The sequence below is a fragment of the Cucurbita pepo genome, chromosome 4, assembly GCF_057944985.1.
Source record: "Cucurbita pepo subsp. pepo isolate OVF chromosome 4, ASM5794498v1, whole genome shotgun sequence".
NCBI classification, from domain to species: domain Eukaryota; kingdom Viridiplantae; phylum Streptophyta; class Magnoliopsida; order Cucurbitales; family Cucurbitaceae; genus Cucurbita; species Cucurbita pepo.
The window spans coordinates 12,690,646-12,718,365 of record NC_141801.1 but is presented as its reverse complement, the minus strand read 5'-3'; the positions used below and the strand labels follow the sequence as shown (position 1 = coordinate 12,718,365).

General features: G+C 37.3%; 5 protein-coding genes, 1 long non-coding RNA gene, 1 other non-coding gene and 1 pseudogene across 9 annotated transcripts; 5 read left to right on the top strand and 3 right to left on the bottom strand.

Moving 5' to 3' along the window:
- Window positions 1-278: 278 nt before the first annotated feature.
- LOC111793082 (Phosphoribulokinase / Uridine kinase family) lies at window positions 279-6,808 on the top strand. Of its 3 annotated transcripts, none has more exons than XM_023674807.2 (12): window positions 279-844; window positions 1,078-1,438; window positions 2,399-2,513; window positions 3,240-3,435; window positions 3,517-3,630; window positions 3,713-3,886; window positions 3,983-4,177; window positions 4,978-5,100; window positions 5,173-5,285; window positions 5,679-5,802; window positions 6,114-6,389; window positions 6,481-6,808. In XM_023674807.2, the coding sequence occupies exons 2-12, from the start codon at window positions 1,099-1,101 to the stop codon at window positions 6,706-6,708; spliced, it is 1,998 nt and encodes a 665-aa protein (XP_023530575.2). In that variant the 5' UTR covers window positions 279-844; window positions 1,078-1,098; the 3' UTR covers window positions 6,709-6,808. The 3 variants fall into 3 exon arrangements, with proteins under 3 accessions (XP_023530575.2, XP_023530576.2, XP_086979322.1); XM_023674808.2 differs by lacking the exon at window positions 279-844 and adding an exon at window positions 1,618-1,683 and having other exon boundaries at window positions 1,308-1,438; XM_087123196.1 differs by lacking the exons at window positions 279-844; window positions 1,078-1,438 and adding an exon at window positions 1,600-1,683.
- A 39-nt stretch (window positions 6,809-6,847) lies between these two features.
- On the bottom strand, window positions 6,848-9,245 carry LOC111793084 (protein MIS12 homolog). Its single transcript, XM_023674810.2, has 7 exons — window positions 8,967-9,245; window positions 8,822-8,879; window positions 8,572-8,691; window positions 8,177-8,272; window positions 7,969-8,107; window positions 7,143-7,271; window positions 6,848-7,034 (listed from the first exon to the last, which is right to left on the bottom strand). The coding sequence occupies exons 1-7, from the start codon at window positions 9,086-9,088 to the stop codon at window positions 6,976-6,978; spliced, it is 723 nt and encodes a 240-aa protein (XP_023530578.1). The 5' UTR covers window positions 9,089-9,245; the 3' UTR covers window positions 6,848-6,975.
- A 783-nt stretch (window positions 9,246-10,028) lies between these two features.
- Window positions 10,029-13,261, bottom strand: ENO1 (enolase 1). The gene is made up of 7 exons (XM_023676036.2): window positions 12,754-13,261; window positions 12,001-12,308; window positions 11,718-11,872; window positions 11,322-11,639; window positions 10,597-10,743; window positions 10,463-10,513; window positions 10,029-10,301 (listed from the first exon to the last, which is right to left on the bottom strand). The coding sequence occupies exons 1-7, from the start codon at window positions 13,182-13,184 to the stop codon at window positions 10,236-10,238; spliced, it is 1,476 nt and encodes a 491-aa protein (XP_023531804.1). The 5' UTR covers window positions 13,185-13,261; the 3' UTR covers window positions 10,029-10,235.
- Window positions 13,262-14,935: 1,674 nt separating this feature from the next.
- LOC111793367 (tetraspanin-8 pseudogene) lies at window positions 14,936-16,648 on the top strand (annotated as a pseudogene).
- Window positions 16,649-17,327: 679 nt separating this feature from the next.
- Window positions 17,328-22,766, top strand: LOC111793588 (uncharacterized). The gene is made up of 10 exons (XM_023675541.2): window positions 17,328-17,694; window positions 17,828-17,950; window positions 18,587-18,707; window positions 19,665-19,793; window positions 19,912-20,021; window positions 20,147-20,333; window positions 20,541-20,741; window positions 20,833-21,063; window positions 21,183-21,381; window positions 22,198-22,766. The coding sequence occupies exons 1-10, from the start codon at window positions 17,672-17,674 to the stop codon at window positions 22,296-22,298; spliced, it is 1,425 nt and encodes a 474-aa protein (XP_023531309.1). The 5' UTR covers window positions 17,328-17,671; the 3' UTR covers window positions 22,299-22,766.
- LOC111794157 (U6 spliceosomal RNA) lies at window positions 21,600-21,702 on the bottom strand. The gene has a single exon (XR_002815048.1). It is a non-coding gene; the product is annotated as a U6 spliceosomal RNA (small nuclear RNA).
- A 2,382-nt stretch (window positions 22,767-25,148) lies between the features above and the next one.
- LOC111793589 (uncharacterized) lies at window positions 25,149-26,186 on the top strand. The gene is made up of 2 exons (XR_002814952.2): window positions 25,149-25,881; window positions 25,968-26,186. It is a non-coding gene; the product is annotated as an uncharacterized LOC111793589 (long non-coding RNA).
- A 670-nt stretch (window positions 26,187-26,856) lies between these two features.
- On the top strand, window positions 26,857-27,324 carry LOC147793018 (uncharacterized). The gene has a single exon (XM_087123342.1). It carries the CDS (start codon window positions 26,857-26,859, stop codon window positions 27,322-27,324), a length of 468 nt encoding a protein of 155 aa, XP_086979468.1.
- The last annotated feature ends 396 nt before the right edge of the window (window positions 27,325-27,720 follow it).

Genomic DNA, 27,720 nt, shown 5'->3' with positions numbered 1-27,720 from the left:
TCCAGACTTATGATTTTGCTTTGGGCTCCCAGAAGGTCTCATACTAAATGGAGACAGTATTTTTACTTGTAAACTTATTATCTTCCACTCAATCAACTAACGTGAGACTCAATCTCAATAATACTAACACATTTAAGGATTAAAAAAACATTTTGTAAAAAAAAAAAAATTAGAAATTAAAATTTCAAAAAATTAGGGAAGAAATAAAAAAAAAGAAGAAAAAGGCAAAACATTTTAGGGCAACGCGAAGATTCCAGGCCCTGTCTGTTCTTCTAGTGATCCTTATCCATTTTTCCAACATCGTTGACCTTTCTTCAGCTCAGCTGTCTATTCTCCCACTTCAAATTTCCAACAATTTATGAAGCTGGGTAATGTTTTTCCCTCTCCCTTCTTTCAATTTTTAACCTGCATTTTGCGAATGCAACAGCCCCGCGCCACTTACAGGGAGTGAAAAGTCTGCGAATCACTCACATTCACAGCAACTCATTCAATTCCATTCTATTTTTCTCCACCTGTCCTTCTTTTATCCAGTCGATCGCGGTGATATTACGCTTCTCTAATCTTATCCTAGTACCTTCTTCAATTGCTTTCATCTATCTGTTTCCTTTTTAGCCACCGAGTTCTTATTTATGTTCAGAGAATCGGGCCACTTGTCCTCTCACTCAATCGCCCCACCATTCATGTTCATGAAAAAGGAAAACCCACTACCAAAAGAACCCACTTGAAAACACCCATGAATTATTTCTCTCTCACTCCTTCCATTTCAGAAAGCAGGCAACAGCTTCAAGAATTCAAGAGCACCAACTGCTATACTGTGAACAGTTCTGTTTCTTTCTTTCAGAAGGTTTGTATGCTGTGTTTTATGGACTTTGATTCATATTTATGCTAATTTGTGATCTGGGTTTTCTTTATGTGTCAAATTTAGTACTCTTCTGTTCAGAAAGATGCTTTTTGTAACGCCTTTTCTTTGGCCTATGGGCTCCTTGACCCTGTTTTTAGTCATAATTTTATTAATTCTTGGTCAAAACTGGTTTAAAAAGTGTATTCAGCTGTATCTTATGCCTTGACTTTCTGCAGCCAACAGGAAAACTCTTCTAAATGCCTCAAGATACGCTTCCTAGCATTGAATCACCTCGGAGGCGTTCTGGCCTTTTGAGAGATCAAGTTCAGTTAGTAAGGAAGAAGGACTCAAATCGATATGAGATACTTAGAATTCAAGATCCTCTGTCGTTTGATAAAGGTTTCTTCATTGTAATTCGGGCATGTCAGTTGCTGTCTCAAAATAATGATGGGATAATCCTAGTTGGAGTGGCAGGCCCTTCTGGAGCTGGGAAGACAGTGTTCACTGAGAAGGTGCTTAACTTTATACCCAGCATTGCTGTTATCACGATGGATAACTACAATGATGCTAGTCGTATCATCGACGGCAACTTTGATGGTATTGTTTCATTCATTCTACTAACCATTCATATCTCAATTTTGTTTAAGAATTTTAGCAGTATGAGAGCTATAAATAGTTACCTATGGTTTACAACCCTATGACACTGGTTCGGAGTCCTCCAGTACTTAGTTCTTGCACAGGCTTTGATGATTGCTTTGTTTTTCTGTTCTCTAAAGTGAGGTGGCAGTAAAACTTGTAATTTTCCATTGCCATCTACAAAATCATGGAGCCACATGCTTCTTGTAAGTCTTAAGCTTGCTTCTAGTACTTTTCCTCTTGAGCAGTCATGGCTATGCATATATATGAACATTATTTGTTACCTCGAAGAATGAAATTTCATTTATACCATATTGTTTGAGGAGTAAACGAGCTTGTTGATTTTGCTCATCGTCAAGGTCTTTAGTTTATGTGAAATCTCACATGGGTTGGAAAGGGGAATGAAACATTCTTTATGAGGACTTGGAAACCTCCCCTAACAGACATGTTTTAAAAACCTTGAGGGGAAGCCCAAAGATGACAATATCTACTAGCGGTGGGCTTAGGCTCTTAACATTCTTTATAAGGGTGTGGAAACCTCTCCCTAGCAGACGCGTTTTAAAAACCTTGAGGGGAAGCCCGAAAGGGAAAGTCTAAAGAGAAAATCTAAAGAGAACATTATCTGTTGGCAGTGGGTGGCTGCTACAAATGGTATAAGGCTCGGGCTGTCCAAATTGCAATGACATGCTTGAACTAATTTTGAAATTTTCTTTTCAAATATTTTTTGCTTGCACATTTCCAAGGCTCTTAGTCTTGGAGTTTAGCAGAATGAACATACTGGAATCAACTTTTGTTCTCAATTCTGATATATGGAAATCCTTAAAGCATGTTCTTTCTGCTTTCTTTTTAGTGATTGTGCTTGTTAATTATTTCTTGCAATTTAAGTCACTGATCTTTATTGGTCCCTTTGTTTTTTACCAGACCCACGTCTAACGGATTATGATACATTGCTCGAAAATATTCATGGTTTAAGGCAAGGAAAATCAGTCCAGGTTCCTATTTATGATTTCAAGACCAGCAGTCGTGTGGGTTACAGGTATATCACTTTTGCAGCCGAGAATTGTATTGCCTGAAATTTTCTCAGTCACTATGTCATACCTTGAATCTTTTGGTCTAGCAGTCAGATTGGACGTGGAAAAAAAGTCTGGTTTTGAGGAGTAATGTCCTCTTTGGGCTTTTGGCGGACTTCTCCTCAAGGTTTTTAAAACGTGTCTGCTGGGGAGAGATTTCCACACCCTTATAAAGAATGTTTCGTTCTCCTCCCTAATCGATGTGGGATCTCACAATCCAGCCCCTTTTAGGGCCCAGTGTCCTCATTGGCACTCGTTCCCTTCTTCAATCGATGTGGGACTCCCCAATCCACCCCCCTTCGAGGCCCAGTGTCCTTGCTAGCACACTGCCTTATGTCCACCCCTCCCTTCGGGGTTCAACCCCCTTGCTGGCACATTGCCCGGTGTCTGGTTCTGATACCATTTGTAATGGCCCAAGTCCACCACTAGCAGATATTGCCCTCTTTGGGCTTTCCTTCAAGGTTTTTAAAACACGTATGTTAGGGAAAGGTTTATAAAATGTTTCGTTCTCCTCCCCATGTGAGGTCTCACAATTAAACTCTTAAGTCTTTCGTTAATCCTTTTAAACTTATATAGCTTCTCTCTCAACAATTATGAATCGACATATTCCATTTCCTCTTAGTTCTTACTTCAATAGAACATTTGTTTATCTTTTACTATTTAGCATTCTTACTCTTAATATCTACTGACAGAACTCTTGAAGTCCCCAAGTCAAGAATCGTCATTATTGAGGGCATATATGCTTTAAGTGAAAAACTACGTCCATTGCTAGATCTTCGTGTATCAATCACCGGTGGTGTTCATTTTGACTTGGTTAAACGGGTACTACGCGATATCCAGCGAGCTGGCCAAGAGCCAGAAGAAATAATACATCAAGTTTCCGAAACGGTGTGTCCTTTTTAGCTCTACGTCACCAATCATGTAATAAAATTGTTGCTAGTGGTTCATATAAAAAAGATTTGGATGCAGGTTTATCCAATGTATAAAGCTTTTATAGAGCCAGATCTTCAGACTGCCCATATAAGAACTATCAACAAATTCAATCCCTTTACTGGTTTCCAGAATCCTACTTACATTCTTAAGGTTAGCTTCAAATTTACTTTGTTTTCCTCTAAAATCATAAGAGTTCTACTCTATATGAATTAGGTTCATTTTCTGGTTACAGTCAACAAAAGCAGTGCCTATGGATCAAATTAAGGCTGTTATATCTGAAAATCACAAGGAATCTACAGAGGAAACTTATGACATTTATCTTCTACCTCCTGGTGAAGATCCTGAAGCTTGTCAATCCTATCTCAGGATGAGGAACAGGGATGGCAAATACAATCTCATGTTCGAGGTCACAGTAACAAAAGCTATATAACTGAGTTCCTTCAAACTATACTTTCCTGTATTCCAAGCTTGATGTTTCTTATTTTCTCTCCGCTTTCTTCAGGAGTGGGTTACAGATATTCCATTCATAATATCGCCTAGAATAACGTTCGAAGTTAGTGTGCGCCTTCTTGGCGGGCTTATGGCACTGGGATACACAATTGCAACCATTCTTAAAAGAAGCAGCCACATATTCTCTGATGATAGGGTGTGTGTCAAGATTGATTGGTTGGAGCAACTTAACCGGAAATATATTCAGGTACATCTCGTACTTGATATCCATGCTTTAGATGTAATAGTTTGTCCCTTTCAGCAATGAAGTTCTTATTTTTTTCTTTCTTTTTCTTGACACAACCTAAAAGCCTTAGGGATGAGAGGTGACTAAGCCTAGTTTGGAGGATAAAAAATAAAAGGCCTCCTGTCTAAGTTAACTTGTGTAAGAACCCAAGCCTACCACTAGTAGATATTGTCCGCTTTGGCCCGTTAGTATCGTCATCAGCCTCACAGTTTTAAAACGCGTCTACTAGGGAGAGGTTTTCACACTCTTATAAGGAATGCTTCGTTTCCCTTTCCATTCGATGTGAGATCTCACAGTCCACCCTCCTTGGGGACCAGAGTCCTCGCTGGCACACCGGTCGGTGTCTAGCTCTGATACCATTTGTAGCATATATTGTCCTCTTTGAGTTTTCCCTTTCGGACTTCCCCTCAAGGTTTTTAAAACACGTCTGCTAAGGAGAGGTTTTCACACCCTTATAAAGAATGTTTCGTTTTCCTCCCCAACCGATGTGGGATCTCACATAGATTCATGCAGGGACTTTGGAGTAGGACAAACATTAGCATGGGTTAATTTCTTTATTCTTCCAAATCTATGATTTAGCCAATTTTTTTAACCAATGATCAAGTGTGTGGCCAGCATGATGATTTTTCATTAGCCACATTTTTTCAGTCACCTAAATATGACATTACCGTACACAATATCGGTATTTTGTTTAGAAACATGTATTTAAATTGAGAAGGTTCATAATATCATACCACTAACTCGCTGAACGTTGGACAAAGGTGCAAGGAAAAGATCGGGTCCATGTTAAGCACATTGCTGCGCAGTTGGGTTTGGATGGTTCCTATATCCCTCGAACCTATATAGAACAAATACAGCTAGAGAAGCTTGTCAATGATGTTATGGTGAGATATCTGTAATGCAACAGGTTAAGAAAATGGTCATTAGTTCAATAAGTCTGTTGTGATCATTTGTAGGCCTTGCCAGATGATTTAAAAACCAGGCTCAGCATAGATGACGATTCAGTTTCGAGTCCAAAGGAAGCCCTTTCCCGAGCTTCTGCAGATAGGAGAAATAAGTACCTAAACCGGTATCATCCTACGTTACAACTGTTGGATATACTTGAATTTGGAGGCAATTTTGAGATAAAAAAAGAGATTTAGTGAAAAAAATCTCTATTTGATCAATGGCTAGAAACATGGTATAAATCTTGGATATTCTGTCTGTCAGATCATATGTTGTTCATCATATTGCTCTCTTAGTAACTCTTCTAAGTCATTTATAAGAACTCCCTTAACTTTCACTCGTATTCAATCCATAGAATCACTTCTCTTCTTAATTTCTTTACAAATTCAGGCTTATTTATTGTGGCAACACTGGAAAGTAAACATTCTTGTTCATTTAGAATTCTTATGAAATGGTGCTTGAAGTGCTTAAATTACATACCTGTGTATCCTTTTTTGATATTTGATATCTTTGCCAGTGGATTATCACAATCATTTTCCAATCGGAGGGACAAGAGCTTGTCAAAGCTGACAAAGCTTGCTGTTAATAGTGGAAGGTTTGATGTCAGGGCTCCAGATTCACCTGCAGTAGTCTCTAACCAGGTAAATGTTTTTCTGCAACAAGAAAATCTTATTCATGTAATCTATATACTTTCCATATTCCAAGATAGGATAGTAGGAAGATTATGAATCTAATTAACCGTCCAGTGATAGCTAAAAATGAAGCTAGAATTCAAAAGCTTTGGGATAAAAATTAACGTCTCTATTAGTACGAGGCTGAACGTGTTGGTAAAGACTTTTGACCCAAAGAAGAGATAAAACATTCATATAGTTTCTTGGTTAACAGTATTGCTGAATGAGTCGAGGAAGTCCTCAGCTTTTTAATTTGCTGATCCATCTCAAAATTCATTCAGGGAGCCATTACACAACTTTCAGAACAGATTTCTACTCTCAGCGAGAGGATGGATGAGTTCACAACTCGTATTGATGAGCTGAACTCCAAGATCTCTACTAGAAACGTTTCTGCTAGCCAGCAGAACTTGTCTTCACAAGCCGATGCGAGCAACAACGGCTCTGGGGCAACTTCAATTTTCATATCTGGCTTGAGTAATGGTGCCTTAACTGGATCGCTGCTATCTCATTCTTTGTCGTCCTCCCAATTGGCTAAGGAATCTCCCCTGCTAGAAGAGGTATTTTGATGAGTATGACTTCTTTTCTTCTTTGGTTTTAAGATTCAAACTTAGAAGTATGATTTTTGTGCTTTCCATTCACATTTTCCAGATACAAAATATAGCACGGGCGCAGCATCAAATTATCCTCCAAGTTGACAATTTGAGCAATCTTCTCCGGGAGTACTCGAGCGAGAGGAGTCATCGGGGCAAAGCTGACAACGAGGGGATGTGGAGGATTGCTGATTTTGAATCCATCAGAAACCCACTTTTACTAACGCTTGCAGTTGGTAGTTTAGGCTTACTTTTGTTCAAGAGCCTCAGAAATGATTCCTTTTGATATCTACACCAGCTGTTCCAAAATAATATGAACTGAAATTCAATTTCATGAGAAAATATGTACGGATCTATCTGGGGAGGCAACGCCTGTTCATGGCCCATCTGCAAATTCTCTATGGAGACTATTAAGGAGACTCATCAGTCCAAATGATATATTTATACAGATTAGAATATCTCACAGCTAAATCAAGTTAAAACATTGAAGAACTCATAGTGACAAGATCCACAGCAAGCATAATATACAGTAAGGTTGATGTCATAATGAAGTTCAGAGGTTCAAATAGGCTAAAATTTCTGGAATGTCATCCAGCTTAGCATTAGAGAAACCTGAGAATAGAAACAAGCATTAAATAGGATGTTAGATGATATTCACCTTCCACAAAGCTAAAACAAGCTTATTGATGCTGAAGTAGCTTGAAAAAATGAAAATCATACCCTTGTGATGGTGAGAGATGTCTCCGTTTGTATGAACCTTATCTACGTTAGTGAGCTTGGAATCCTCCATCTTCCTTCTCTTCAGCTTTCCTATTTTCGCTCGCAGGTCCGATGCAGTTCCCATCATTTCTGCAAGAATTTGATATTTGTTAGAATTCTGATTCCTAAAATCATGAACATCTTTTACCTGCCAACTGTTAAAACTTAGGTATAATGAAATTTAATGCTAATGAATAAATTGTGTTTCAAGTGGCTTTCAAAATGAAAACACCGAGAGAAATTGCATTATTCACAGACTAGAGTTCCTCGGATGAACCCCGTAGAAAACAAAAAGAAATATCATGTAATGGTCCAAGTCTACCGCTAACAATATTGTCCTCTTTGGTCGTATCGCCACCAACTTCACGGTTTTAAACACATCTGCTAAACAGAGGTTCACACCCTTATAAGGAATATTTCGTTTCCCTCTCTGATCGATGTGAAAATCTAGATGCAAAATAAAGTCGCCTAAACAAAACCAGAAACAAAGGAATTTGCAGGTCTTCACTAAAATATTATTTGGATGTATTAGAGTTTGTATCACGTGGTTATGCAGACGAGGATGATCAATCAGAGGAGAAAGTCAGCGTCTGCAAAAAATTTAATCTACCAAGCGGGCTATGACAATACAAATTTATTACAAGAAAAATAAAATAAATCAGCTCCACACATTATTTGTATGTTTCATTTCGAGTCTTCCCCCTCATGAGTATACTAATAGGATAATGGCGCATGTATGGTCAGGAGTGCATGAAGAAACAATCGATTCTAAGCATAACTTAATTACCCTTGAACATCTCATTCACAGAGCTTTGCTCGTATAACTGTAATGCTTCGTTGAAATAATTGGCTTGGGAGTTACTTGAAGCAGTTTTCCTTTCCAAAACTAGGAATTCCAGGTTCAGTTCAACATTCTCTTTTCTGACCTGAAAAATATATTTTCTTATGAAATTACAGAAACACAAGAAGTAATCAACATATGAAGCACTCAATACCTCCGAGAGCTTATTCCTTAAAGAATCTAGCTCTGTATCCAGATCCACATCATAGAGGCAGCCATAACTTATCGAAGTGTCAGCAGGAGATTCATCCTACGACAACTTAAAGAAAAGATTTAGATCTAAATTAAACTTGATGATGCATAAATTGAGTAAGCTTTTCCAACATTTCAAAATATGTTCGTCCCAGAACCAAAAATTGAGTAAGCTCCCAAGCCAGTACACATATATACATTAGAAGTGGGAAACTCGCTGCATAAGCAAACAGTCATTTTTACATGCTCAATTAATCACTTGTGAAATGAATTCAGTTACAAAAACAACAATAATAGAGCAATTTCGCCAAATAAAAATAGCAGGAGCCTCTTCACAGACAGAGTAGAAGAACCCACATTTGAGGGTAAAGAAAAATCTTCAGGGACTGAAAAACAGTGATTGAGACAGTACTTCTCCCACATGGCTAACCGCTTATCCAGACCCGATTGGACGAGAGTTCGGACCCGCGATATTCCCTAGGTAGAATAAACAATTTAATTCAAAGACAACCGGAACAATTTCGAAGTAGTGCTTCAGAGTAACAACTTAAGAAATCGGAAATTACGACTGATAAGAAACTGTAAAGTAACATAACCAAAACCTTACCATTATAAGATCCTGGGATCTATCCGAACCCTCGGTCTTCAAGGCGGCTGATGCTTGTCTGAAGGGAAAAGGAATTCACAGGACTAAACTTAACCGAACAAAATTGTAAATCCAAATTGAAGAGACGAGACAGAGAGAAGCATACGATTGATAGAAATCGAAAGCATCACCAACCAAATCGTCAACAACGTTGAGAGCTTCATTAATGAAGAGATGTGGATCCAGATTCAGCGAATCGAATACCACCTCGCCCTTACTTTCTTCCATGGAAAAATGCCTTTCCCTTCCTCAAAAGTGCATCTTTCCCAATGAAAAGCTAGAGAAGAAATTTAAAATGAGAGCAAATGGAAGCTCCCAAGCTTTCGCACAAATGGAGGAATTTTGCCGCCAAAATGGTAGTGGGGAGTGATGGGGACTCGGACCGGGCTTGTATTCTGAACCGGAAAATGTCTTGTATGGATTAAAAATTTAAACAATGCTATAAAATTAAAAGCAAAAAATCATCTTTTGTCCTTACTTCTGTGCTTATAAATTTATAAGAAATTAATTATTGAACGATGGATTGAATTTTTTACTTGTGCAAATATTGAACTAAAAAGAAAAAAAATTATTTCAGATATCCACGACCCAAGTCCAATTAGATTAAAAAAATATATAGTAAGATCTCCTGTAGTGTACGCATAGTCGTCACTTTCACGATTTCAAAACGCATCTATTAGGTAAAGGTTTTTACACCCTTATCAATAATGCTTTATTTTTTCTATCAAACATGTGGGACCTCTCTCAAACGGATGTGGGACCTGTTGCTCAATGTGGGATGGATCTCGCATACAGACTCACACAAGATATGCTTACGTTTCCCGCTTGAAGGAAAGTAGTCAAGAATTTTGGATGAAGGTTCGGAAGAAGACGAGAAGGGGAAACGATGCCAAGAAGGTGGAAAGGTGGACAAAGGTTTCAAATGAAGAAGAGAGAAATAGCTTTAGATGGAGATGAGTGATTCATGGTTCCCATTTTCGACTTGGCTTGCATAAATTTAGTTTGATAATTAGCAGGTAGAACATGATTGCCTCTTCTCCCTGGTATTTTCCTTTTGCAGAGTGTTCGATCATATATCGTAGATGAACAAAGGTTTTAAATGTTGATATCAACGGGTATGTTGAGGTCTCGATGATGATATATGGCAGATGGAGATGAACTATTATGGTAGCTTGCATCAGAAAAGAGCTTGCATTATTTTGAAACGAAAATTTCCATGGATAGTTCAAAACAAAAAATTAAGTACTCATAATAACATCTCAGACAGGACAGTTCTGCATATTGTTTCCGCAGAAATCCTCTACATTTTCTTCTATCAACCAAATCTTCAGCCTAAAATTGATACATTATCACTGTCGCCTTAAACTTTTACCTCCTAAGGTGATCTGAAAGACTCGCCGGCATAGCGAACATTCCCAAGTTCTTCTTCAATGCGAAGAAGCTGCATTCAAATTTTGAAACATATCGAGAAGAATTAGAACTGTTGTGGCTATTTCAGCACAATTAGTGAAACAAACATTTTAAGGAATAGCCATCATCAAGAACAGTTGGAACATTCAACAAGGACAATAATTTTGAATGTTATGGTTTGATCACACTTACTTGATTATATTTGGCTAACCGTTCACTTCGGCATGGAGCTCCGGTTTTGATCTATAGAAGAGTAACAAAATATTCAGTTATGAATGTCATGTCGACTTATAGTTATTGATGGAAGAGCTGAAGATGAAAAGAACCTGTCCACTGGCTAAGCCAACAGAAAGATCGGCAATAAAGTTATCTTCAGTTTCACCACTTCGGTGGCTGACCATCACACCCCAACCAGCAGCCTTTGAGTCGAGAGCAGCTTGAATTGATTCAGTCACTGATCCAATCTGGTTAACCTGCAGAAGAAATGTCTAAATATGAGCAAATTGCAGATCAAAATGTGTAACAGCTCAGCTCAAATGACCGCCGGTAGATATTGTCCACTTTGGTCCGTTACGTATCGCCGTCAGCCTCTCGGTTTTAAAACGCGTCTACTAGGAAAAGGTTTCCACACCCTTATAAGAAATATTTCGTTTTCGTCTCCAATCAATGTGGGATCTCACAACTCACCCCCTTTGAGGGACCAGCGTCCTCGCTAGCACACCGCCCGGTGTTTGGCTCTGATACCATTTATAACAGCTCAAGCCCACCGCTAGTACATATTGTCCGCTTTGGTCGGTTACGTATTGTCGTCAGCCTCACAGTTTTAAAACACGTCTACTAGGGAAAGGTTTTCACACCCTTACAATAAATACTTCGTTTCCCTCTTCAACTGACTCGAGATCTCACAAAATGACATATTCTAACTACCGATGAGGGGTCTCACAAAATGACATATTCTAACTACCGATGAGGGATCTCACAGAATGACATATTCTAACGGACACTGTTCAGCCAGAAAAGAAAGGAAAGAAGGAAATAAGAGGTTGCTTACCTTCAGAAGTAAAGCATTACAAGCCTTCTTCTGTATGGCTTCAGCAATTCTCTTAGGATTTGTTACCAGCAAGTCATCACCCACAATTTGCACACCAACAGAAGATTGTAGGGAAGCCCAGGAGCTCCAATCATCTTGATCAAAGGGGTCCTCGATGGAAACAATCGGAAAATCATTGACAAACTGTTTATAGAGTTCACCAAGGCCATGAGCCGAGTGAACATGAGCTCCATCATTGGGCTGTTTCTTGAAGTTCAGATCATATCTTCCATCTTTAGTGAAAAACTCTGAAGCTGCAACATCCATTCCTATCTTGATCTGTATATCAAAATAAATTTTGCCTTAGAAAACAACCACACCATTCCAAAACAAAAGGGAAAATTTAGTATTATATACCTTTCCTGTATAACCAGCCTTTTCAATGGCATCAGTAAGCAAAACCAATCCCTCTCTGTTATCTTGAACATTTGGAGCAAATCCACCCTCATCTCCAACATTGCAGGCATCTTGTCCATATTTTGCTTTAATAATTCCCTTCAGTGTGTGATAAACTGTTCATAAGAAAACAATAAAATCGGGCTACTCATTAATGACTAAGCTAAGTATATGCAAATGATGAAGACGAAGAAACTGTCTATGTTAACAATAAATTTGCAGTGCTTAAGAAGAAGCTGCAAACCTTCACTTCCCATGCGAAGCGCCTCCGCGAAAGATGCAGCACCTACTGGTAAGATCATAAATTCTTGCATGGCTAGATTATTTCCAGCATGGCTACCGCCATTTATAACATTAAAAGCAGGGACTGGCATAACAAGTTCCTTTGTGTCTGATAATTCTTGGATGTGCCTATATAATGGTAGTCTCTTGGCGCCAGCACCAGCTCTGCATACGCTCAAAGAAACTCCTAGTATAGCATTTGCACCAAGTTTCGACTTGTTTGTGGTACCATCAATTTCCAGCATTATTGCATCAACATCTTCTTGATTTCTACAGAAATGAAACAACTTCCACATTGTCAGACCAACAAAAAGAACTTGGAATTTCGCATCTTCAGTAACAATTTGAATAACAAGGCGGCAAACTCTAACAGTTAGATATTAGTAAGCCAACGAAAATCCATTAGATTGAGAATCCCAGCATGAACTAAGCCACCATTTGCAGAAATATTTGAAGTTTCAGACATAAATCTGAAACTACGCAAATTATAGTCGTAAATGTGAAAACAGATTTGCAGTCAACTATCAAACAATGTTTCAAGAACAAAAAATCGGACCAAAAACAGTAAAACACTCGGAGAGGAGAATTATGTTCCTAATTTTCCAGAAAGTAGAAGAAACAATTTGTTCAGATTGCAAGATTTCACTTACTATTATGAACATTTCAACCGATGTTCGTTAAAGCAAATAATGAAAAAAAAGAACATTAAATCCACCTGACATCGACGCCGACGAGCTTTGGAGCCAAGATGTCATTGATATTTTTAACAGCAGTAAGCACGCCCTTACCGCCATAAACGCTTTTATCGCCATCTCTAAGCTCCAAGGCCTCATAGATCCCAGTGGAGGCTCCACTGGGGACAGCGGATCGGTAGAGATCATCAGTAATCAAATCAACCTCGACAGTCGGATTGCCTCGGCTGTCAATGATCTGCCGGGCCTTGACAGATTTCAACTTAAATTCCCTGGACGCCTTGGTCGAAACAGAAGGCGCCGCAGCAACAGAGCAGCGAACGCCATGTGAACGAAGAGGCTTCGAGGAGGAAGAAGAAGGGATTGAGATGATCGGAGATTGAGGCTTGGAAGGAAGAAGGGATCTGTTGAGGAGATTCGTGGTAGTGGTGGGTGGGGAAGGAAGAGAAGCCATGGAAATTATCGATTGAGAGCAATGGGGTTGGTGAGAAATGGAAATGGAAATGGAAATGGAAATGGAAATCGGGGAGTGTAATATAATATTTGTAGAGAAGGAGAAAGGTGAAGAAGTGGGAAAGTCCGCCCAAAAGAGGCGTTCAAAACAGAGCGGCCCGCAGCCAGCAGCCCGCAGCCACGAGAACAGTGAAAGCGACGCTCGGTGGGCAGTGGAGATTTGGACTCAGGTTGGTGGGGCCCACATAATCACTATAATTTATATGTAAATTACTTAATGAGAAACCAAATATTACCAAGTATCAGACTTTTTTCGGCATAAACCTAAGTTTTTTTTTTTTTTTTTTTTTTATCTCAAATCAAATTCCATAAATTAATTTTATTCCAAATTTAATGATAATAATCATAACTCAAATGGATCTCATAATGCCCAATCTAGAAATCTAGAGGCTATTCTGCCTAGAACAAAAGGATCAAACCTTTCGACACCACACGTAGGATTTACAGCTTGTACCCTTCCGGTTAATCCATAAGAATCATATACCCATATTCCCATATCAGACAATCCAGTTAGATGAAATGCACCAAAATCGGCTCCACCACACTGACTTACCCAGGCAGGGACATGTTTCACCGTAGCTAGTCGGACCCCTGTTGTTGCTGATAATTTCTTCTCGGTTCCTTCTTCCATAACCTGAGCTCGGAGAAGGAAGAGATAAAGAGGGCCCTATGGAGAACGTGGTCAGAAATCCATAATAGAGTCTGACCACGAGAGTGAGAGGTTCTATATTGTCGAGCTAAAGAGCAACACTTTTGTACATATCGTAGTATGTCACCTCATCCCGTCCCAACTGACGGTTCCTCCATCTCTTGTGTCTCCACGAAGATCCCTCATACAAGTTTAGTTACGAAAAAATCAAAATTCACAATTGTGTTCCAAACACGAATTATTCAACATACTAAATAATTTTATATTTAATATCTCCATTCAACCGCTTAAATATCCTTTTATATTTTGAAAACTAAACTATAAATTTATAGTGTTTAATCTCAGTAAAACATTTTGTATAATGTTTAATAGTCTTTTTAATGTTATTCTTACCGTAATTAATACATTAACTAAAAAACTTATAAATAAGGTCTAGACCAACGTACGACGAAGTAATTTATCAATTCAATCCATTATTGTTATATGTATCAGTGTAATATTAATTTGAAATAGCATAGAAAATGAAATAAGTTTTCGAAATATTCTCTTATATATAAAATTACCAAAGAGATAATATAAAGTCTAAAAAAACCATTTTTGTTTTATTTTTCAGTTTTTTTTAGTCTTTTAGTTTTTAGTTTTTTCAGTTGATATAGGACAGGTTGAAAAAGTTAACGAAAAACAGCTATTTAACTGTGCAATATTAGAAAAAATTAAAGCTAATGTAAAATATTGAAAAAAAAAGGAAAAAGATTAATAAAAGGCATAAATTTATTTTAAAATTTTCAATATAAGGTCGGCAGTCCAGTGTCTGCCACGTGGCAAATTAGGTTAAATAACAAAACAGTATTGGGCGCGTGCATGTCACGTGCAAAATAACCGTATGGAACAAATAAAATAAAAAAAGAAATTAAATAACTGTTCTGGCCTGGGTTGGTTCAATTACACAACACACGAACACAGTCTACAAATATCCATCGCGACGGCTTCTTCTTCCACAGTATTCTCTCTCATTTTCTCTCTCTCTCTCTCACAGTAACGAAATGCCTCGCCTGAGCAACGTGGTGATCGGAATTCTGAACGGCTGCACTCTGATAATTGGCCTAGCCGCAACCATCGCCTCTCTGTACTTACGAATCCGCGGCGTCTCCACCGACTGCCAGAAGGTAATCGAAAACCCTCTCCTCATTCTCGGACTCCTCCTCCTCGTATTGTCGCTGTTAGGTCTGGTCGGATCCATCTGCCGTCTCAATTTCATGCTCTACCTGTACCTCACGATTCTGTTTCTCCTAATCCTCGGAACCCTGGCCTTCACGATTTTCGCGATTTTGGTCACGAACAAAGGCGTCGGAAGGACGGTGTCCGGGAAAGGATATAGTGAGTATCGCCTTGGAGATTACTCGCATTGGCTGCAGAAATATGTCGTGAATGAAGAACATTGGAATGAGATTAGGAGCTGTTTGGTTGATGCTAGGATTTGCGATAGTCTCCAAAATAACATTCCTCAAGTTCCCGGTGAATTTTACAAGAAGAATTTGTCTCCTATTCAGGTACGCCTACGGTTTCTCTTCCGAGTTCTTGATGTTGGATGATGAAAGTCACACATCAGCTAATTTAAGAAATGATCGTGAGTTTATAATCAAAGAATATTATCTCCATTGGTGTGAGGCCTTTCGAGAAGCCCAAAGCAAAGTCATGACAGCTTATACTCAAAGTGACAATATCATATCATTATAGAGAGTCGTGATTCATAACATGGTATTAAAGTCATGCCCTAAACTTAGTCGTGCCAATAGATTGGTAAATCCTCAAATGTCGAACAAATGACTCAAAAGAAAAAGGAGTCGAGCCTCGATTAAAGGGAGACGTACTTTGTTTGAGAAGAGGTGGTGGATGATGAAAGTCCCACATCTGCTAATTTAGAGAATGATCCTGGGTTAATAATCAAATAATACTATCTTCATTAGTGTGATGCCTTGTGTGGAAGCCAAAGCAAAGCCATAAGCACTTATGCTCAAAGTGGACAATATCATAGACAGTCGTGATTCCTAACAAAAGACTCAAAAGAAAAGGAGTCGAGCCTCCTCGAAGGCATAGTAAAAAATGACTAAGACTCCAAAAGAAAAATGAGTCAAGTCTCGATTAAGATGAGGCGTATTTTGTTCGGAGGTGTTGGATGATAAAAGTCCTATGAGGCCTTTTGGGAAGGGCGCTCAAAGCAAAAGTCACGAGAGCTTATGCTTAAAGTGGATTATATCATGCTATTGTAAAGAGTCGTAATACTATCTCTATTGGTATGAGGCATCTTGGGAAGCTAAAATCAAAGTCATGAGAGCTTATGTTCAAAGTGGACAATATCATATTATTGTAGAGAGTCGTATTCATGTAACAGATAATTTTAATTTTAATGAAAATCGATTGTTTTTGTTTTGGTGAAGTCTGGATGCTGTAAGCCGCCATCGGAGTGTGGATTTGAGTTAAAGAACGCGACGTTGTGGACGATGCCGAAATCAGGGCCGGCGGTGGCGGATACGGATTGTAAAAAGTGGAGCAACGATAAGTATGGTCTGTGCTACGCGTGCAATGCGTGCAAAAGCGGAGTGTTGTCGAACATCAGGAAGGATTGGAGATCGTTCGCCATTTTTAATGGCTGCGTGCTTGCGTTCATTACCATTGTGTATTGCATCGGCTGTTGTGCAACGAGGAATAACAAGTCCCGTTCCAGTTACCCCATCATGTACGGTGGCCGTGTTTAACATTTTATTCTCCTTCTTCTTGTTTCTTGTTTCTTGTGGTTGCAAAAAAATTGTGAATATATTTCACTTTTATATATTAATATTGTATATTCTCACAAATCCTTTCTTCTATCCATTTATTAGCATTTTCCAGAAGAATCTTAAATTCGAAAAAAAAAAAATCATAGATAAAAAATAAATAAATCATAATATGCATAAAATTTGAATGTAACATAATATATATATATATATATAGTGAACTATTCGTAAATAATAATAAATTTTATTTTATAGATTTATTCGTAAAATAATTACCTCTTTATTTTAAAAATAACTATATATTTTTATTCTTAAAATATACAAATCTTTTTTATTTTGAATATGATATAGATCGCATCAATATCTATTAATTTGTAATACCATGAGAAAATAGCATTCTCTGCCATTTTTATTTACAATTTAATGAAATAAATAAATTTGATTTGTATCTGTCTCTAATAATTTCCTAATTATTCTTTTAATTCACGAGGTATGGAATGAATCTTTCAGCAAGTAGGCACTGTGTGTATATATATATATATATATATTTTTAATTTACGAAAATACAATTATAGCCTTATAATTATATTTGTTTATTAAAAAAGGAATCCAGATTTTTATTATATATATATATATTTTTTTTTGGTGAAGAAAAATAAGCCCTAGACTGACGTATAACCCCACCATAACGCGCGTTTTCTTGTTTCGTTCTTCTCCCTCTCCACCGCTGCCATTGTCAGTCAGTCGTCGCCGTCGCCGTCGCCTTTTTCCCTTTCTCCCTATCCACCACTGCCACGCCAACTTACCTTTCTTTCTGGAAAATTTGGATCGAGGCTAATTTTAGTTCAATTTGTTGCCAAATCAGACCTAATTTGGATGCAATTTTTTGGATCGATATATGATTCAAATCCGTTCTGATGATTTGAATCTTTCCAAATCCAGGGGGTTCAAACAGGAGTAATTATTTGATTGAGAAATTGAACTCCAATTTCATTTATCTTCGCCATGAGCATCGAACCTTTCAACAGGTACTTTTCTCTATTTACTCGTGAGCCCTCTCAAAACGATGCAATGGCAGTTTGGATGTCTTCTTTAGCCGTCTCTGAATGCTCGACAATGACGCTGTTTTCTGTTTTGGTTTACTCTCGATCAATTGGGCAGGTTGGTGAAGCTAGCTGCGAGAGCTTTCTATGATGATATTACGACTAAAGGGGATAATCAGCCCAAGACCGGTCGGAGTGATAATAGGGGAATCGCGGTTGTTGTTCTCGATGCTCTCACGAGGTACTGCTCTTTTGCATTTTTATTTACTTGGAAATCTTCAGTCATGGAAGAACACCGCCACTCAATTTGTGCTTACTAAAAAGCAACTGAAAGGAGAGGGGGAGCTAGTTTTATTAGTGGAACGTGTGCTTAAATAATATGATTGGACCTCTGGAAACCTCTTTCTTCATTTTAGAGTATTGTAGTATTAAGCCGATTCTTGTTAGTTATTTTCCTGACTAAGCTGGGCAATATATTTTCACCCCATTATGCTAGTGCTGTAGTGGAACAACTAAATCAATGCATATCATGTTTGTTATATATGTTCCTAAAAACTTATATTGTACGCTTGTTTCTTTAGTAAAGCTAAGTTGAAGAAGGGCAAATTTGATGTAGTTTACTCAATAGTTTAGTTGTACTTCTGTTTCTTTCAAATTGTTAGATTCTTTTGGATGGTCTGAACAAATAGCTAATTTAAAATGTCATTGCCATGTAATTTATTATCATAAAGGATTTGGGATATGGTCCTGCCTAAGGTTTAAAATTTTATGATGATGAGGCCATGCGTGTATGTATCTTCTTCTGTGAATCTGATGAGCTGTTCTACTGCCACATTTATGCTTTGATTATCACATTTGTTGTTGTATCCTGTCCTAGACGACAATGGGTTCGGGAAGAAGATTTGGCAAAGAACTTAAAACTACATTCGAAGCAGTTACGTCGAACCCTAAGGTTTTTAGAAGAGGAAAAACTGATTACTCGAGATCATAGAAGGGAGGTCAGTGCTGACTCTACCTGTGCATCTTGTTCTTGTTTCTATTAGGCTAGTAGCTTGGAATATCTTAGTATTTAATTTTCAGCATTTTAGCTTGACTGTTTATGGCATATAAGGTGGTATTTATGTTGAATGGAGTTTGTGTGTTATTTCGAGAAATTTGTCAAAAGAAACAGAGAAGTGTTTCAAGGAGCAGAAAGGCTGTTGGAGGGTCTTGGGAAGTTACTGTTTTTGTTGCCTCTTGGTGTATTTTTATTAAACTTGTTCGTAATTTCTCTATCTCTCATTTACTTGCCAATAGGAGAGCCTTTTTTCTAATTTGTTGGCTAGAGGGCAGACCGAATGGACCTGCTAAAGACAGATAGTAAAGGGATTTTTAGAGAAAAAAAAAATGTTTTCTTTGAGAAAATCTCTAAAGTGAATGAATGAAAGGCTCTATGAGCTTTTGTTCAATCTAGACCTTAGATTTCATCAGTGGCCCTTGCACTTGGAGTACTGATAAATATAGTTCATGCTCATCCAGTGATTGACAACTCTACTGCAGTTACTAGTGCCTACATTGCTATACCTTCTTTCTTGGATTAGGCATGCGACAATCCACCTTTTTTCTCTTGTATGTATTACGCCATTTTAGATCTTCACTTGAGGAAGATTGAAAAAGAAGGATACAATTGGCATTAAGTTGAATGATGACCACAATCATCAACTGTGCTCTTTTTCCTCTCTCATCTTATCTCTTATCTTCTTGCATTTCTTCATTTGAGGCTGATTAACATACGGGGTATGTAATCTTGTCTAGTATTTTTCATAATGAAGATTCTATTTGAATTCTGTCAAATATATTGCTTGATAATTCATACTTTTTAATGTGGAGCCGCTGTCTCAATGAGTTACCCTTTTCTAACATGATACCATTATTTATTGGCATGCTCTTCATTTTTTTGTTCTATGTTTTTCCAGACAGCTAAGGGAGCAAAAATATTTAGTGCTGCAGTTGCTGCCACAGCTGATGGTCAACGCTCAACGAAGGAGGGGGATGAAAAGATTAAGATGCACACGCACTCTTATTGCTCGCTAGACTATGCACAGGTTTCTTTTCTATACGTAATTGTTATGGTCGCTTTACTAAATAATAATTGTATCTAAACTCAATGGAAACAGACTTAATTCTGATCAGCTACCTTATTAAAGCTAAACTTGGCTACAGATTTATGATGTGGTTAGATACAGAGTGCACCGCATGAGGAAAAAACTGAAAGATGAATTAGAGGACAAGAACACAGTTCAGGAGTATATATGCCCCAACTGTTCGAGAAGGTTTTTATGATATGTCCTTTCTCTCATAAAAGAATGTTCTTTCTAATATTTAAAACTGGAATCACAGTACACTTGTTATTGACTTCTTACGGTGCAAGCTTAAATAAATTTATGACATTGATTAGGTACACTGCTTTGGATGCCCTGCGATTAATCTCTCTTGAAGATGAATATTTCCACTGTGAAAATTGCAATGGAGAGCTGGTTGCAGAGAGTGACAAACTGGCTGCTGCTCAGGGAGGGGGTGATGGTGATGATAATGCCAGGAAGCGTCGACATGAAAAATTAAAGGACATGCTTCAGAAGATGGAGGTTTGATCACTTGAAATAGAATTTTATTTTCCAATGGGTCGTGCATTTTACTGTATTGGATTTTACATTTAGTTAGTACAATAACCAAAAAGAGATGTATTCTGAATCATGTTCAGTTTCATTTTTTTTACCATATTGATCTTGAAAAGAATTATGTACTGGATATGAATTATGCTAAATGTTGATGAATAAATTGAATTATTGCAGGTACAGCTTAAACCTTTAATGGAACAAGTCAGCAGAGTCAAAGATTTGGCAGTTCCAGAATTTGGAACTCTTTTAGCATGGGAAGCTCATGCAAGTGCAGCTGCACGTGCAAATGGTGATCTGAATGGCAATGATCCTTCAAAATCATCACAAGGTTTAGGATATGGGGGAGCACCAATGCCTTTTGTTGGTGAGACCAAGGTATCCCATTTTTTGCCTTATGCTTGTTATATTGTTGGATCTTGAAAGGCACCATTCTAACAGTCGATGAGTTCTTGAATGAACCTTTTAGGTTGAAGTTGCCTTTTCTGGGGCTGATGGCAAGGGAGCAGATGTTAAATCTGAATCTGAGACGAGTCTGAAAGTCTTACCTCCTTGGATGATCAAGAAAGGAATGAACCTCACGAAGGAACAACGTGGGGAGGTCAAAGAGGAGTCAAAGATGGATGCTGGTTCAGCTTCTGCTCAGTTTTTTGATGATAAAAAGTCATCGGTCAATGATGATGATAAAACGAATATACAGGCCTGTTCAATTAGATTAGCTATTTTCATTTCTTACTGTTAACTCTTAAGTGCTTTTTTTATCCCAAAGTCAAATAAAAAGAGAATACATGATCTGATGTACTGGTTGACTTATTGTAGGATGAGTATGTTAAAGCTTATTATGCTGCTATACTGAAGAAGCAACAAGAGCTTGAAGAAGCTGCTAAGAGTGAACAGAATATTTCCAGCACTGAGGTTACAGAAAATAACACAAATTCCAGTCGCCAGGTGGGAATGAAGGCAAAACGTGAAGAAGAGGATGATGATGATATTGAGTGGGAGGAGGCTCCAACAGGGGGTGAGACATTATTTTCTTTTTTTTTCCATGTTTGACATTTTAATTTTTTATGATGTTCATATCTGTTTATTACTCTGCCGTGCAGTATAACTGTATTAGTACCTTGACAGTACCATAAATTAGTAAATGACATAAACATGTCATATGCTTTATCAGTCTCCATATTCGGCATGGATTTAGGGAAAGAAATGTTTTAGTTTGAGAAATAGCTTTTTGGTAATCATCATTTTCTTTTGCGTATGAATTCTATCATCCTTTTGTAGGGGCCTTGCTAATCTTCCCTATATCGTTCCAAGTTTATCAGGGATTTTGTGTATGAATTTTATGTTTCATGTTAAATGTTTTACTCATTATTTATGTTTGGAACTGTGGACTGACTTTCTAGTTTCAAAACTTAATTGATTATTTCTATTAAAAAAGAGCTTGATTGGTTACAAATTGCAATCAAAATCTTATTGTCTTACGCCCTGTCATACCAGACTGGCTTTTCAAATGAATAGTGGCTTCAAAGTTGTGTGTCGACCTTACTTTGGTGTTTTTCGGAGGGCATTTAGTGACTAAATGCTTTAGGTTCTCAATTATTGATTTTTCAGTCTTACATTAGATTTGATTTATGTTTCCTAGACCAAGTTTATAAAGATGTTGAAATCAACAGTTTAGTAGAACTTCTTCTTTAATTGGTTATGGCATATTTTGTGTGTTAAGATAAGTTGTGACAGGGAATAACTTCTTTTGGTTCGACTTTATTCAACTATCTATTACTAGATGATTCTTGCCTCAATCACCAAATCCCTTAACTTTCATTCCTTATTACAGGTAATGCAAATGAAAACTACAAGGTTGACTTGAACGTTGAAGCATCAGCTTCGGTAGAGGATGATGAAGAAGAAGATGATGTGGATTGGGAGGAAGGTTGAAGAGACAGAGAAATTTAAAACCCAAATCTGACCAAGGTCATTCCTTTATTCCATCTGCAAGGGCTTAATAAATTGAGGTAGGAGCTCTGCAATTAATCTTCAGCAGCCGTGTTCCTTATTATATTGGAGCCGATTGTAGAGATCCCTAGCCTAAATTGCTTGATTTTCTGCTGATATTTCATCTTGGGCACTCCGATGAATTGAAGTGTTGGAAGAAAAGATAAACGAAAATATATGAATGAAAGAAGAAAGGAATGTCAATCCATCTGTTACCAAATTATAAAGGGATGAACCCGTGTGCAAACTTGCTATTGGAGCAATACGGTATATTTTACAGTAGCTTTTACTTTTTTAGTTGATGGGGTGAAGCTTAGGAATAAAGACAGCGATTGCCAAACATTTTCTTCTTACTCTCCCTGTAGAAACAACTGAACATAATAAATTAGTATCTTTTTAAACATTGCATAACGCATGTGCTTCATTTGTATGTTTATATTTACATTGATTACAATAACAATTAACACTTATTGCCAGATCACAATTTCTTGCAACATTTCTTAGTGGGTCATTAGAGTTTCACCATGTTGTTTATCTGTAGATTGCAGCAGCATGGAACAATTTAGAAGGTAATCCTTTAAGAACGGTTTCTTTTTACATAGTTTAGTCTTAAGAAGACATTGTTTTAGTCATTTCAACAAATTACCTTGCTCTGGATCTTGTATATCTTCTTCATATGTTGCCATCTCTCCCTGCTTTATTCTTATTATCAACCTTCAGGACAGAGGGAGGTTGCTCAACTTCTCAGCCATGTAGTGGACTAGCTGGAAAGAACAGAAGGAATATGAGTAGGAAAGCCTCAAGCCATCAGGATCAAGGCTATCCCTTCTGACTCTGATATGCCAAATGTGAACTCCGAGTGTTATTAGGTGGAAGGTGTCTGTAGTTTAAGCAAAGTCGTCCTAGGTGTCTGTAGTTTTTCCCAACCGATGCCGACATTTCTGCATAAGAATTGTCTTCCCCATTTACATCGTGGTGAATGATCGAATGGTCAATATTTTCTAGTGATAAGATATAAAGGCATGATATTGAGAGCTTAGCCGACAAAGTGATTTTGAAAGAAAGCCATTCAAAGGTCATTTTCCCACTTCCGGAAGAAAAGGGGCTGTGCTTTGTTTTTTTAACAAAAAGAAATATTTTGCTTGGGAACTTGGGTTTGCACACTCAATCATATTGGATCTTTGTTGATTGTGTAATGACTCAAATTTACCGCTAGTCTGTATTGGTTCATTATGCATCGTTGTTAGCCTCAATTTAAGTTTTCACACCCTTATAAAGAACGTTTCGTTCTTCTCTTAAACCGAGGTGGGATCTTACAATTCACTCCTTCGATGCCCAACGTCCTTACGAACACTTAACACTTATTCCCCTCTCGAATTGATATGAGATCTCACAATCCATTCCCCTCTTAGACTTAGCGCACATAGCTCGACTACCATTTATAATGACTACTACCATTTATAATGACTATGCCTACCGATAGCAGATATTGTTTGTTTTGACTCATGATGTATCGTCCGTCGAGTCTCACGATTTTATAACTCATCTGCTAGGGAGAGATTTCCACACTCATCTAAAAAAATGTTTCGTTCCCACACTCATTTTAAATGGGTTCGGCAAGCCATTGACCATTGAAAGGTCTGGTCAAATGGGGTTGGAACCACTGTACATGTGTATTATATTATAAAGAAGAGACAAATCAGTACTTCTAGTTGCAGAATTTCATATTTTTATTTGTTAATTAATACTAAAAATAATTGATCATGTTTTGCTGGCCTAAGATTATATAAATATTATTCATTTTTATATATTTTTTAAAATCATTGTATATATCAATTCTCTGTTATTTATTTCATCTATTATGGTCAATTATCCATTTTAGCTAACATTTTTTCCTTTAAAAAATAACAGTTTAGTTATATATATTAAAGATTAGGTGTAAGCTTTTGTTTTGTAATAACTTTATATAGTTTATAAACAAGATTAATAAATATTAAAAACTAAATTATTATAAAATTGAAGGTACATAAATTAAATTGTAAATCAATTAAATATATACAAATCATATATATATATATATATATATATATATATATATATATATATATTTTTATATAGTTTGAAGTTGAAATTTAAACAACTTCTAACATCTCTCTCTTATGTATATATATATATATATAATATTGAAAGTTTGACAATCTGCTTTAAATGAGGGTTAGTTCCTTGAACGCAAAGGAAGTTGTCATTGAAACAAGAATTCTGAGACAGTTTGTCTCCCTTCTTCTTCTTCTTCTTCTTCTTCTTCTTCTTCTTCTCTCTCCCTCTACAAATACAGTCCAAAAGTCAACCCTTTTATTTTCAAACTCCCAGAATTAAACCCCATTTCTTAATCCTCTCCCTTCTCTTTCTCTCTTCCATGCATCCCTCTCCCTCTCCCTCTCCCTCTCCCTCCCATTCTCCCCTCCCTCTCCCCACCATTAATAATCATGCCATTAAACCTCTCCAAATTCTTCTCTCTTCTTCTCCTCCTCCTCCTCTCCTTCTCACCCATCTTCTCTCATGGACCTTCTCTTCACAACATTCCAAAACCCCCATCTTTTTCCCATTCCAGAAAGCTCTTGTCTCCTAAATTTGACTTCACCACCTTTCACCACCCTCACAACCACCACCACCACCACACCCATGCCCACCCTCTTGGCAGCGGCTCTCCCCCGGCTGCGGCGGAGATCGATCCCCGGTATGGCGTCGAAAAACGACTCGTCCCTTCTGGTCCAAACCCATTGCACCATTGAGATTGAGATTGAGAGAGGTTCTTTCTTTTGGTTTTGAAATTTTCAATCTTTATATATTATTATGGCTTATATCATTATGTGTATTCATGTTGTAATCATCTTTGTTCACCATTCCATTTTTTTTTTCTTCATCAAATACAAAAAGAAAATTAATAATTATATGTATATTCATCAAATTATTGCTCTAATTTTTTTGTTAGTTATTTTATTTCCTATGCGTCAAATTCTAATTAATTATAAAAAGAAGAGCTAATTAAATTATTGTATTATTAACAAAATTGAATCAAGAAATGGCTGTGAGGACACGGCACGTCGCGTGAAACAAGGACTGAGAATTGCATCATTAGAAGTAAATAATTAATATTAATTAATTAATTCTGTTTTTTTTTTCTTTTTTTTTTAATAATATTTTCAATTATCTCTCGTATTGGGCCGGGCTTCTTTGTAAAATGGATAGTTGGGGGAAGAACTCGTGGCCACACGTGAGAAGCACGTGCTGGTTCAATTTTCGGGTTTCCCAATTTCTCCTAAAATCCAATGGGCTCTTCTTCTCCGGTCACTCGTTCGTCGCAGGAGGGGTTTTGTCAAGATCTCCAATCGTCGTCTTCCTCTTCATTCCCTGCAATTTCACAGCGTTCAATCGACCTTCATCGGAGCATCGGCATTTTCAAACTAGTTCGCGGCGCCGTCCTTCCTTCTTCTTCCACTCGGAGTATACCGATTTCATCGCGTCGGTGAGTACGATGAAGAACTTTCAATGAATTCGATTCAATTTATGCATTTGATCTGATTTTTATCGCCGGAATTTCTGTGTAAACAGAATCGGAAATCGGCAATGGAAGTTAGGAAGTTTTCTAAGATCGATTCAAGCTAGGTCAAATTTTACGGAATTCCTGCATTTATTTTGTCAATTTCAACTCAAAATTTTTCAACAAACAAATTTCTGGGAAGACTTTTCTTATTTGATCAAGTATGTGATGGATTTCGAATGAATGTTAATCATTTTTTAAAAAAATCTATATAGAACACTTCCAAAACTCTTCGATTTGCAAAATTTCTTATTTCCCCCAAACGATCGTTTTTCTGGTCCCTCTGTTACGCTTCTTTCTTTGTGTTGTATACGTGGCAACTCTGGATTTGTTATCATTTTTTTTTAATTTTATAGATATATATATAGTAGGTTGACATAATATTTAATTATATTCCATTTTTTGGAATATTGATATTTAAACAATAAATTACAAATATATATTTTTAGTCCACATTGTTAAAAAAACATAATGTTTACATTTTGGTATTTAATTTTTTTAATCTTTAATTATAGTAGATAACTACAATCTAATAAAAAAAATTATAATATTAATGCAAAAATAGTTATCGTAATATATTTATTTTATTCCAATTGCAATTCTTAAAATTATTCGATAAGATCGTCACAAGTCAAGTTTAGCCGAGTTAGACGTCAGAGGTGAGATAAAATTTTTATTTATATATATACACATTAATATATGGTGAATAATAAAAAAAATTGTCCAAATATATGAGCCAATCAGCTTTTTGAATGTAACGGTTACAAAACAGGGAGAGTTGACCACGGACGGTGAAATCCGAGGACCTGCGGGTCAAAAAATTTGTTCAGTTCATCTCTTTATAAATAAATTAGCCTCCACTAGCTTCAATTCACACTTCATTTCCCTCTAAATTTAACTATGGCTTCCTCCACGCCGGAACGTCCTCCGTTTACCAACTCCTGCACCGTGCCCAATAGCCTACCCACCGGCCTCCTCCGGTCCGTTAAAGTTCTGGTCGTTCTCTGCGCAAAAAAAGCCGCCCATGTCACCAAGAAGCTCAAGTGGAAGCCGAGTCCGGGGGCGACGTTGGCTCGGCCGAAGAACATGCTGAAGACGGTTAGCCTATCGGCGATGACTTTGTTTCGCAAGAAAAAGACCAGCCGGCGAGGTGTACGACCGGAGGAGGAGGACGATGAAGAAGAAAAAGAGTGGGGCCGTGTTGGCGTTTGGCAGAGGGGGATCCTGATGGGCGACAAATGCCAGCCGTTGGATTTCCCGGGTGTAATTTACTACGATAGTAACGGGAACAAGGTGAACGAGGCCCCTTTCCGTTCGCCACGTGCCAGTCCTTTGCCCGGTTACCTTCTTAGGAAACCTGAAGCCTGAAACGCTCCCAAACGCTGAATTTAAGCTTTTTTTTTTTTTTTTTTTTTTTTTTTTTTTTTTTTTTTTTTTTGGGCACCTTATGAATATGAATAATGCATGAATGTGGGCTTAAAATTTAGGGCATTTTAGTCGTCACCGTCTCGATGGCCACAGGATCGATAAAGGATGTTCTTTGATGTTATCGAAAAGTACAGAAAAATTGTCTATCTCCATCTCTGTTACATATTTTAACTATGATTCTCACAATATTTTTCATTTACATGGTCGATGGTACGAGAAGTGACTCTTAAACAAAATCCTCTACATCAATAATTTTAAACCCATCTGATTTATAAAAATTCAAAATTATATATATTTAAATTTTAGATAAGAAACAATAATCAATTTGAAAATAAA

Excerpts from the sequence above, each read along its gene's own strand:
- ENO1 (XM_023676036.2), bottom strand. The coding sequence starts at position 13,184 with ATGGCTTCTCTTCCTTCCCCACCCACCACTACCACGAATCTCCTCAAC. Across the intron at positions 11,640-11,717 it reads AGGCTGGTTATACAGGAAAG|ATCAAGATAGGAATGGATGT; the intron begins GTATATAATACT and ends TTTGATATACAG. Across the intron at positions 10,744-11,321 it reads GTAATGCTTTACTTCTGAAG|GTTAACCAGATTGGATCAGT; the intron begins GTAAGCAACCTC and ends TTTCTTCTGCAG.
- LOC111793084 (XM_023674810.2), bottom strand. The coding sequence starts at position 9,088 with ATGGAAGAAAGTAAGGGCGAGGTGGTATTCGATTCGCTGAATCTGGAT. Across the intron at positions 8,880-8,966 it reads GCTTTCGATTTCTATCAATC|ACAAGCATCAGCCGCCTTGA; the intron begins GTATGCTTCTCT and ends TTTTCCCTTCAG. Across the intron at positions 7,272-7,968 it reads TGTGAATGAGATGTTCAAGG|AAATGATGGGAACTGCATCG; the intron begins GTAATTAAGTTA and ends AAATTCTTGCAG.
- LOC111793082 (XM_023674807.2), top strand. The coding sequence starts at position 1,099 with ATGCCTCAAGATACGCTTCCTAGCATTGAATCACCTCGGAGGCGTTCT. Across the intron at positions 2,514-3,239 it reads AGCAGTCGTGTGGGTTACAG|AACTCTTGAAGTCCCCAAGT; the intron begins GTATATCACTTT and ends ATCTACTGACAG. Across the intron at positions 3,887-3,982 it reads AATACAATCTCATGTTCGAG|GAGTGGGTTACAGATATTCC; the intron begins GTCACAGTAACA and ends CGCTTTCTTCAG.
- LOC147793018 (XM_087123342.1), top strand. The coding sequence starts at position 26,857 with ATGGCTTCCTCCACGCCGGAACGTCCTCCGTTTACCAACTCCTGCACC.
- LOC111793588 (XM_023675541.2), top strand. The coding sequence starts at position 17,672 with ATGAGCATCGAACCTTTCAACAG. Across the intron at positions 19,794-19,911 it reads GCTCGCTAGACTATGCACAG|ATTTATGATGTGGTTAGATA; the intron begins GTTTCTTTTCTA and ends ACTTGGCTACAG. Across the intron at positions 20,742-20,832 it reads CTTTTGTTGGTGAGACCAAG|GTTGAAGTTGCCTTTTCTGG; the intron begins GTATCCCATTTT and ends TGAACCTTTTAG.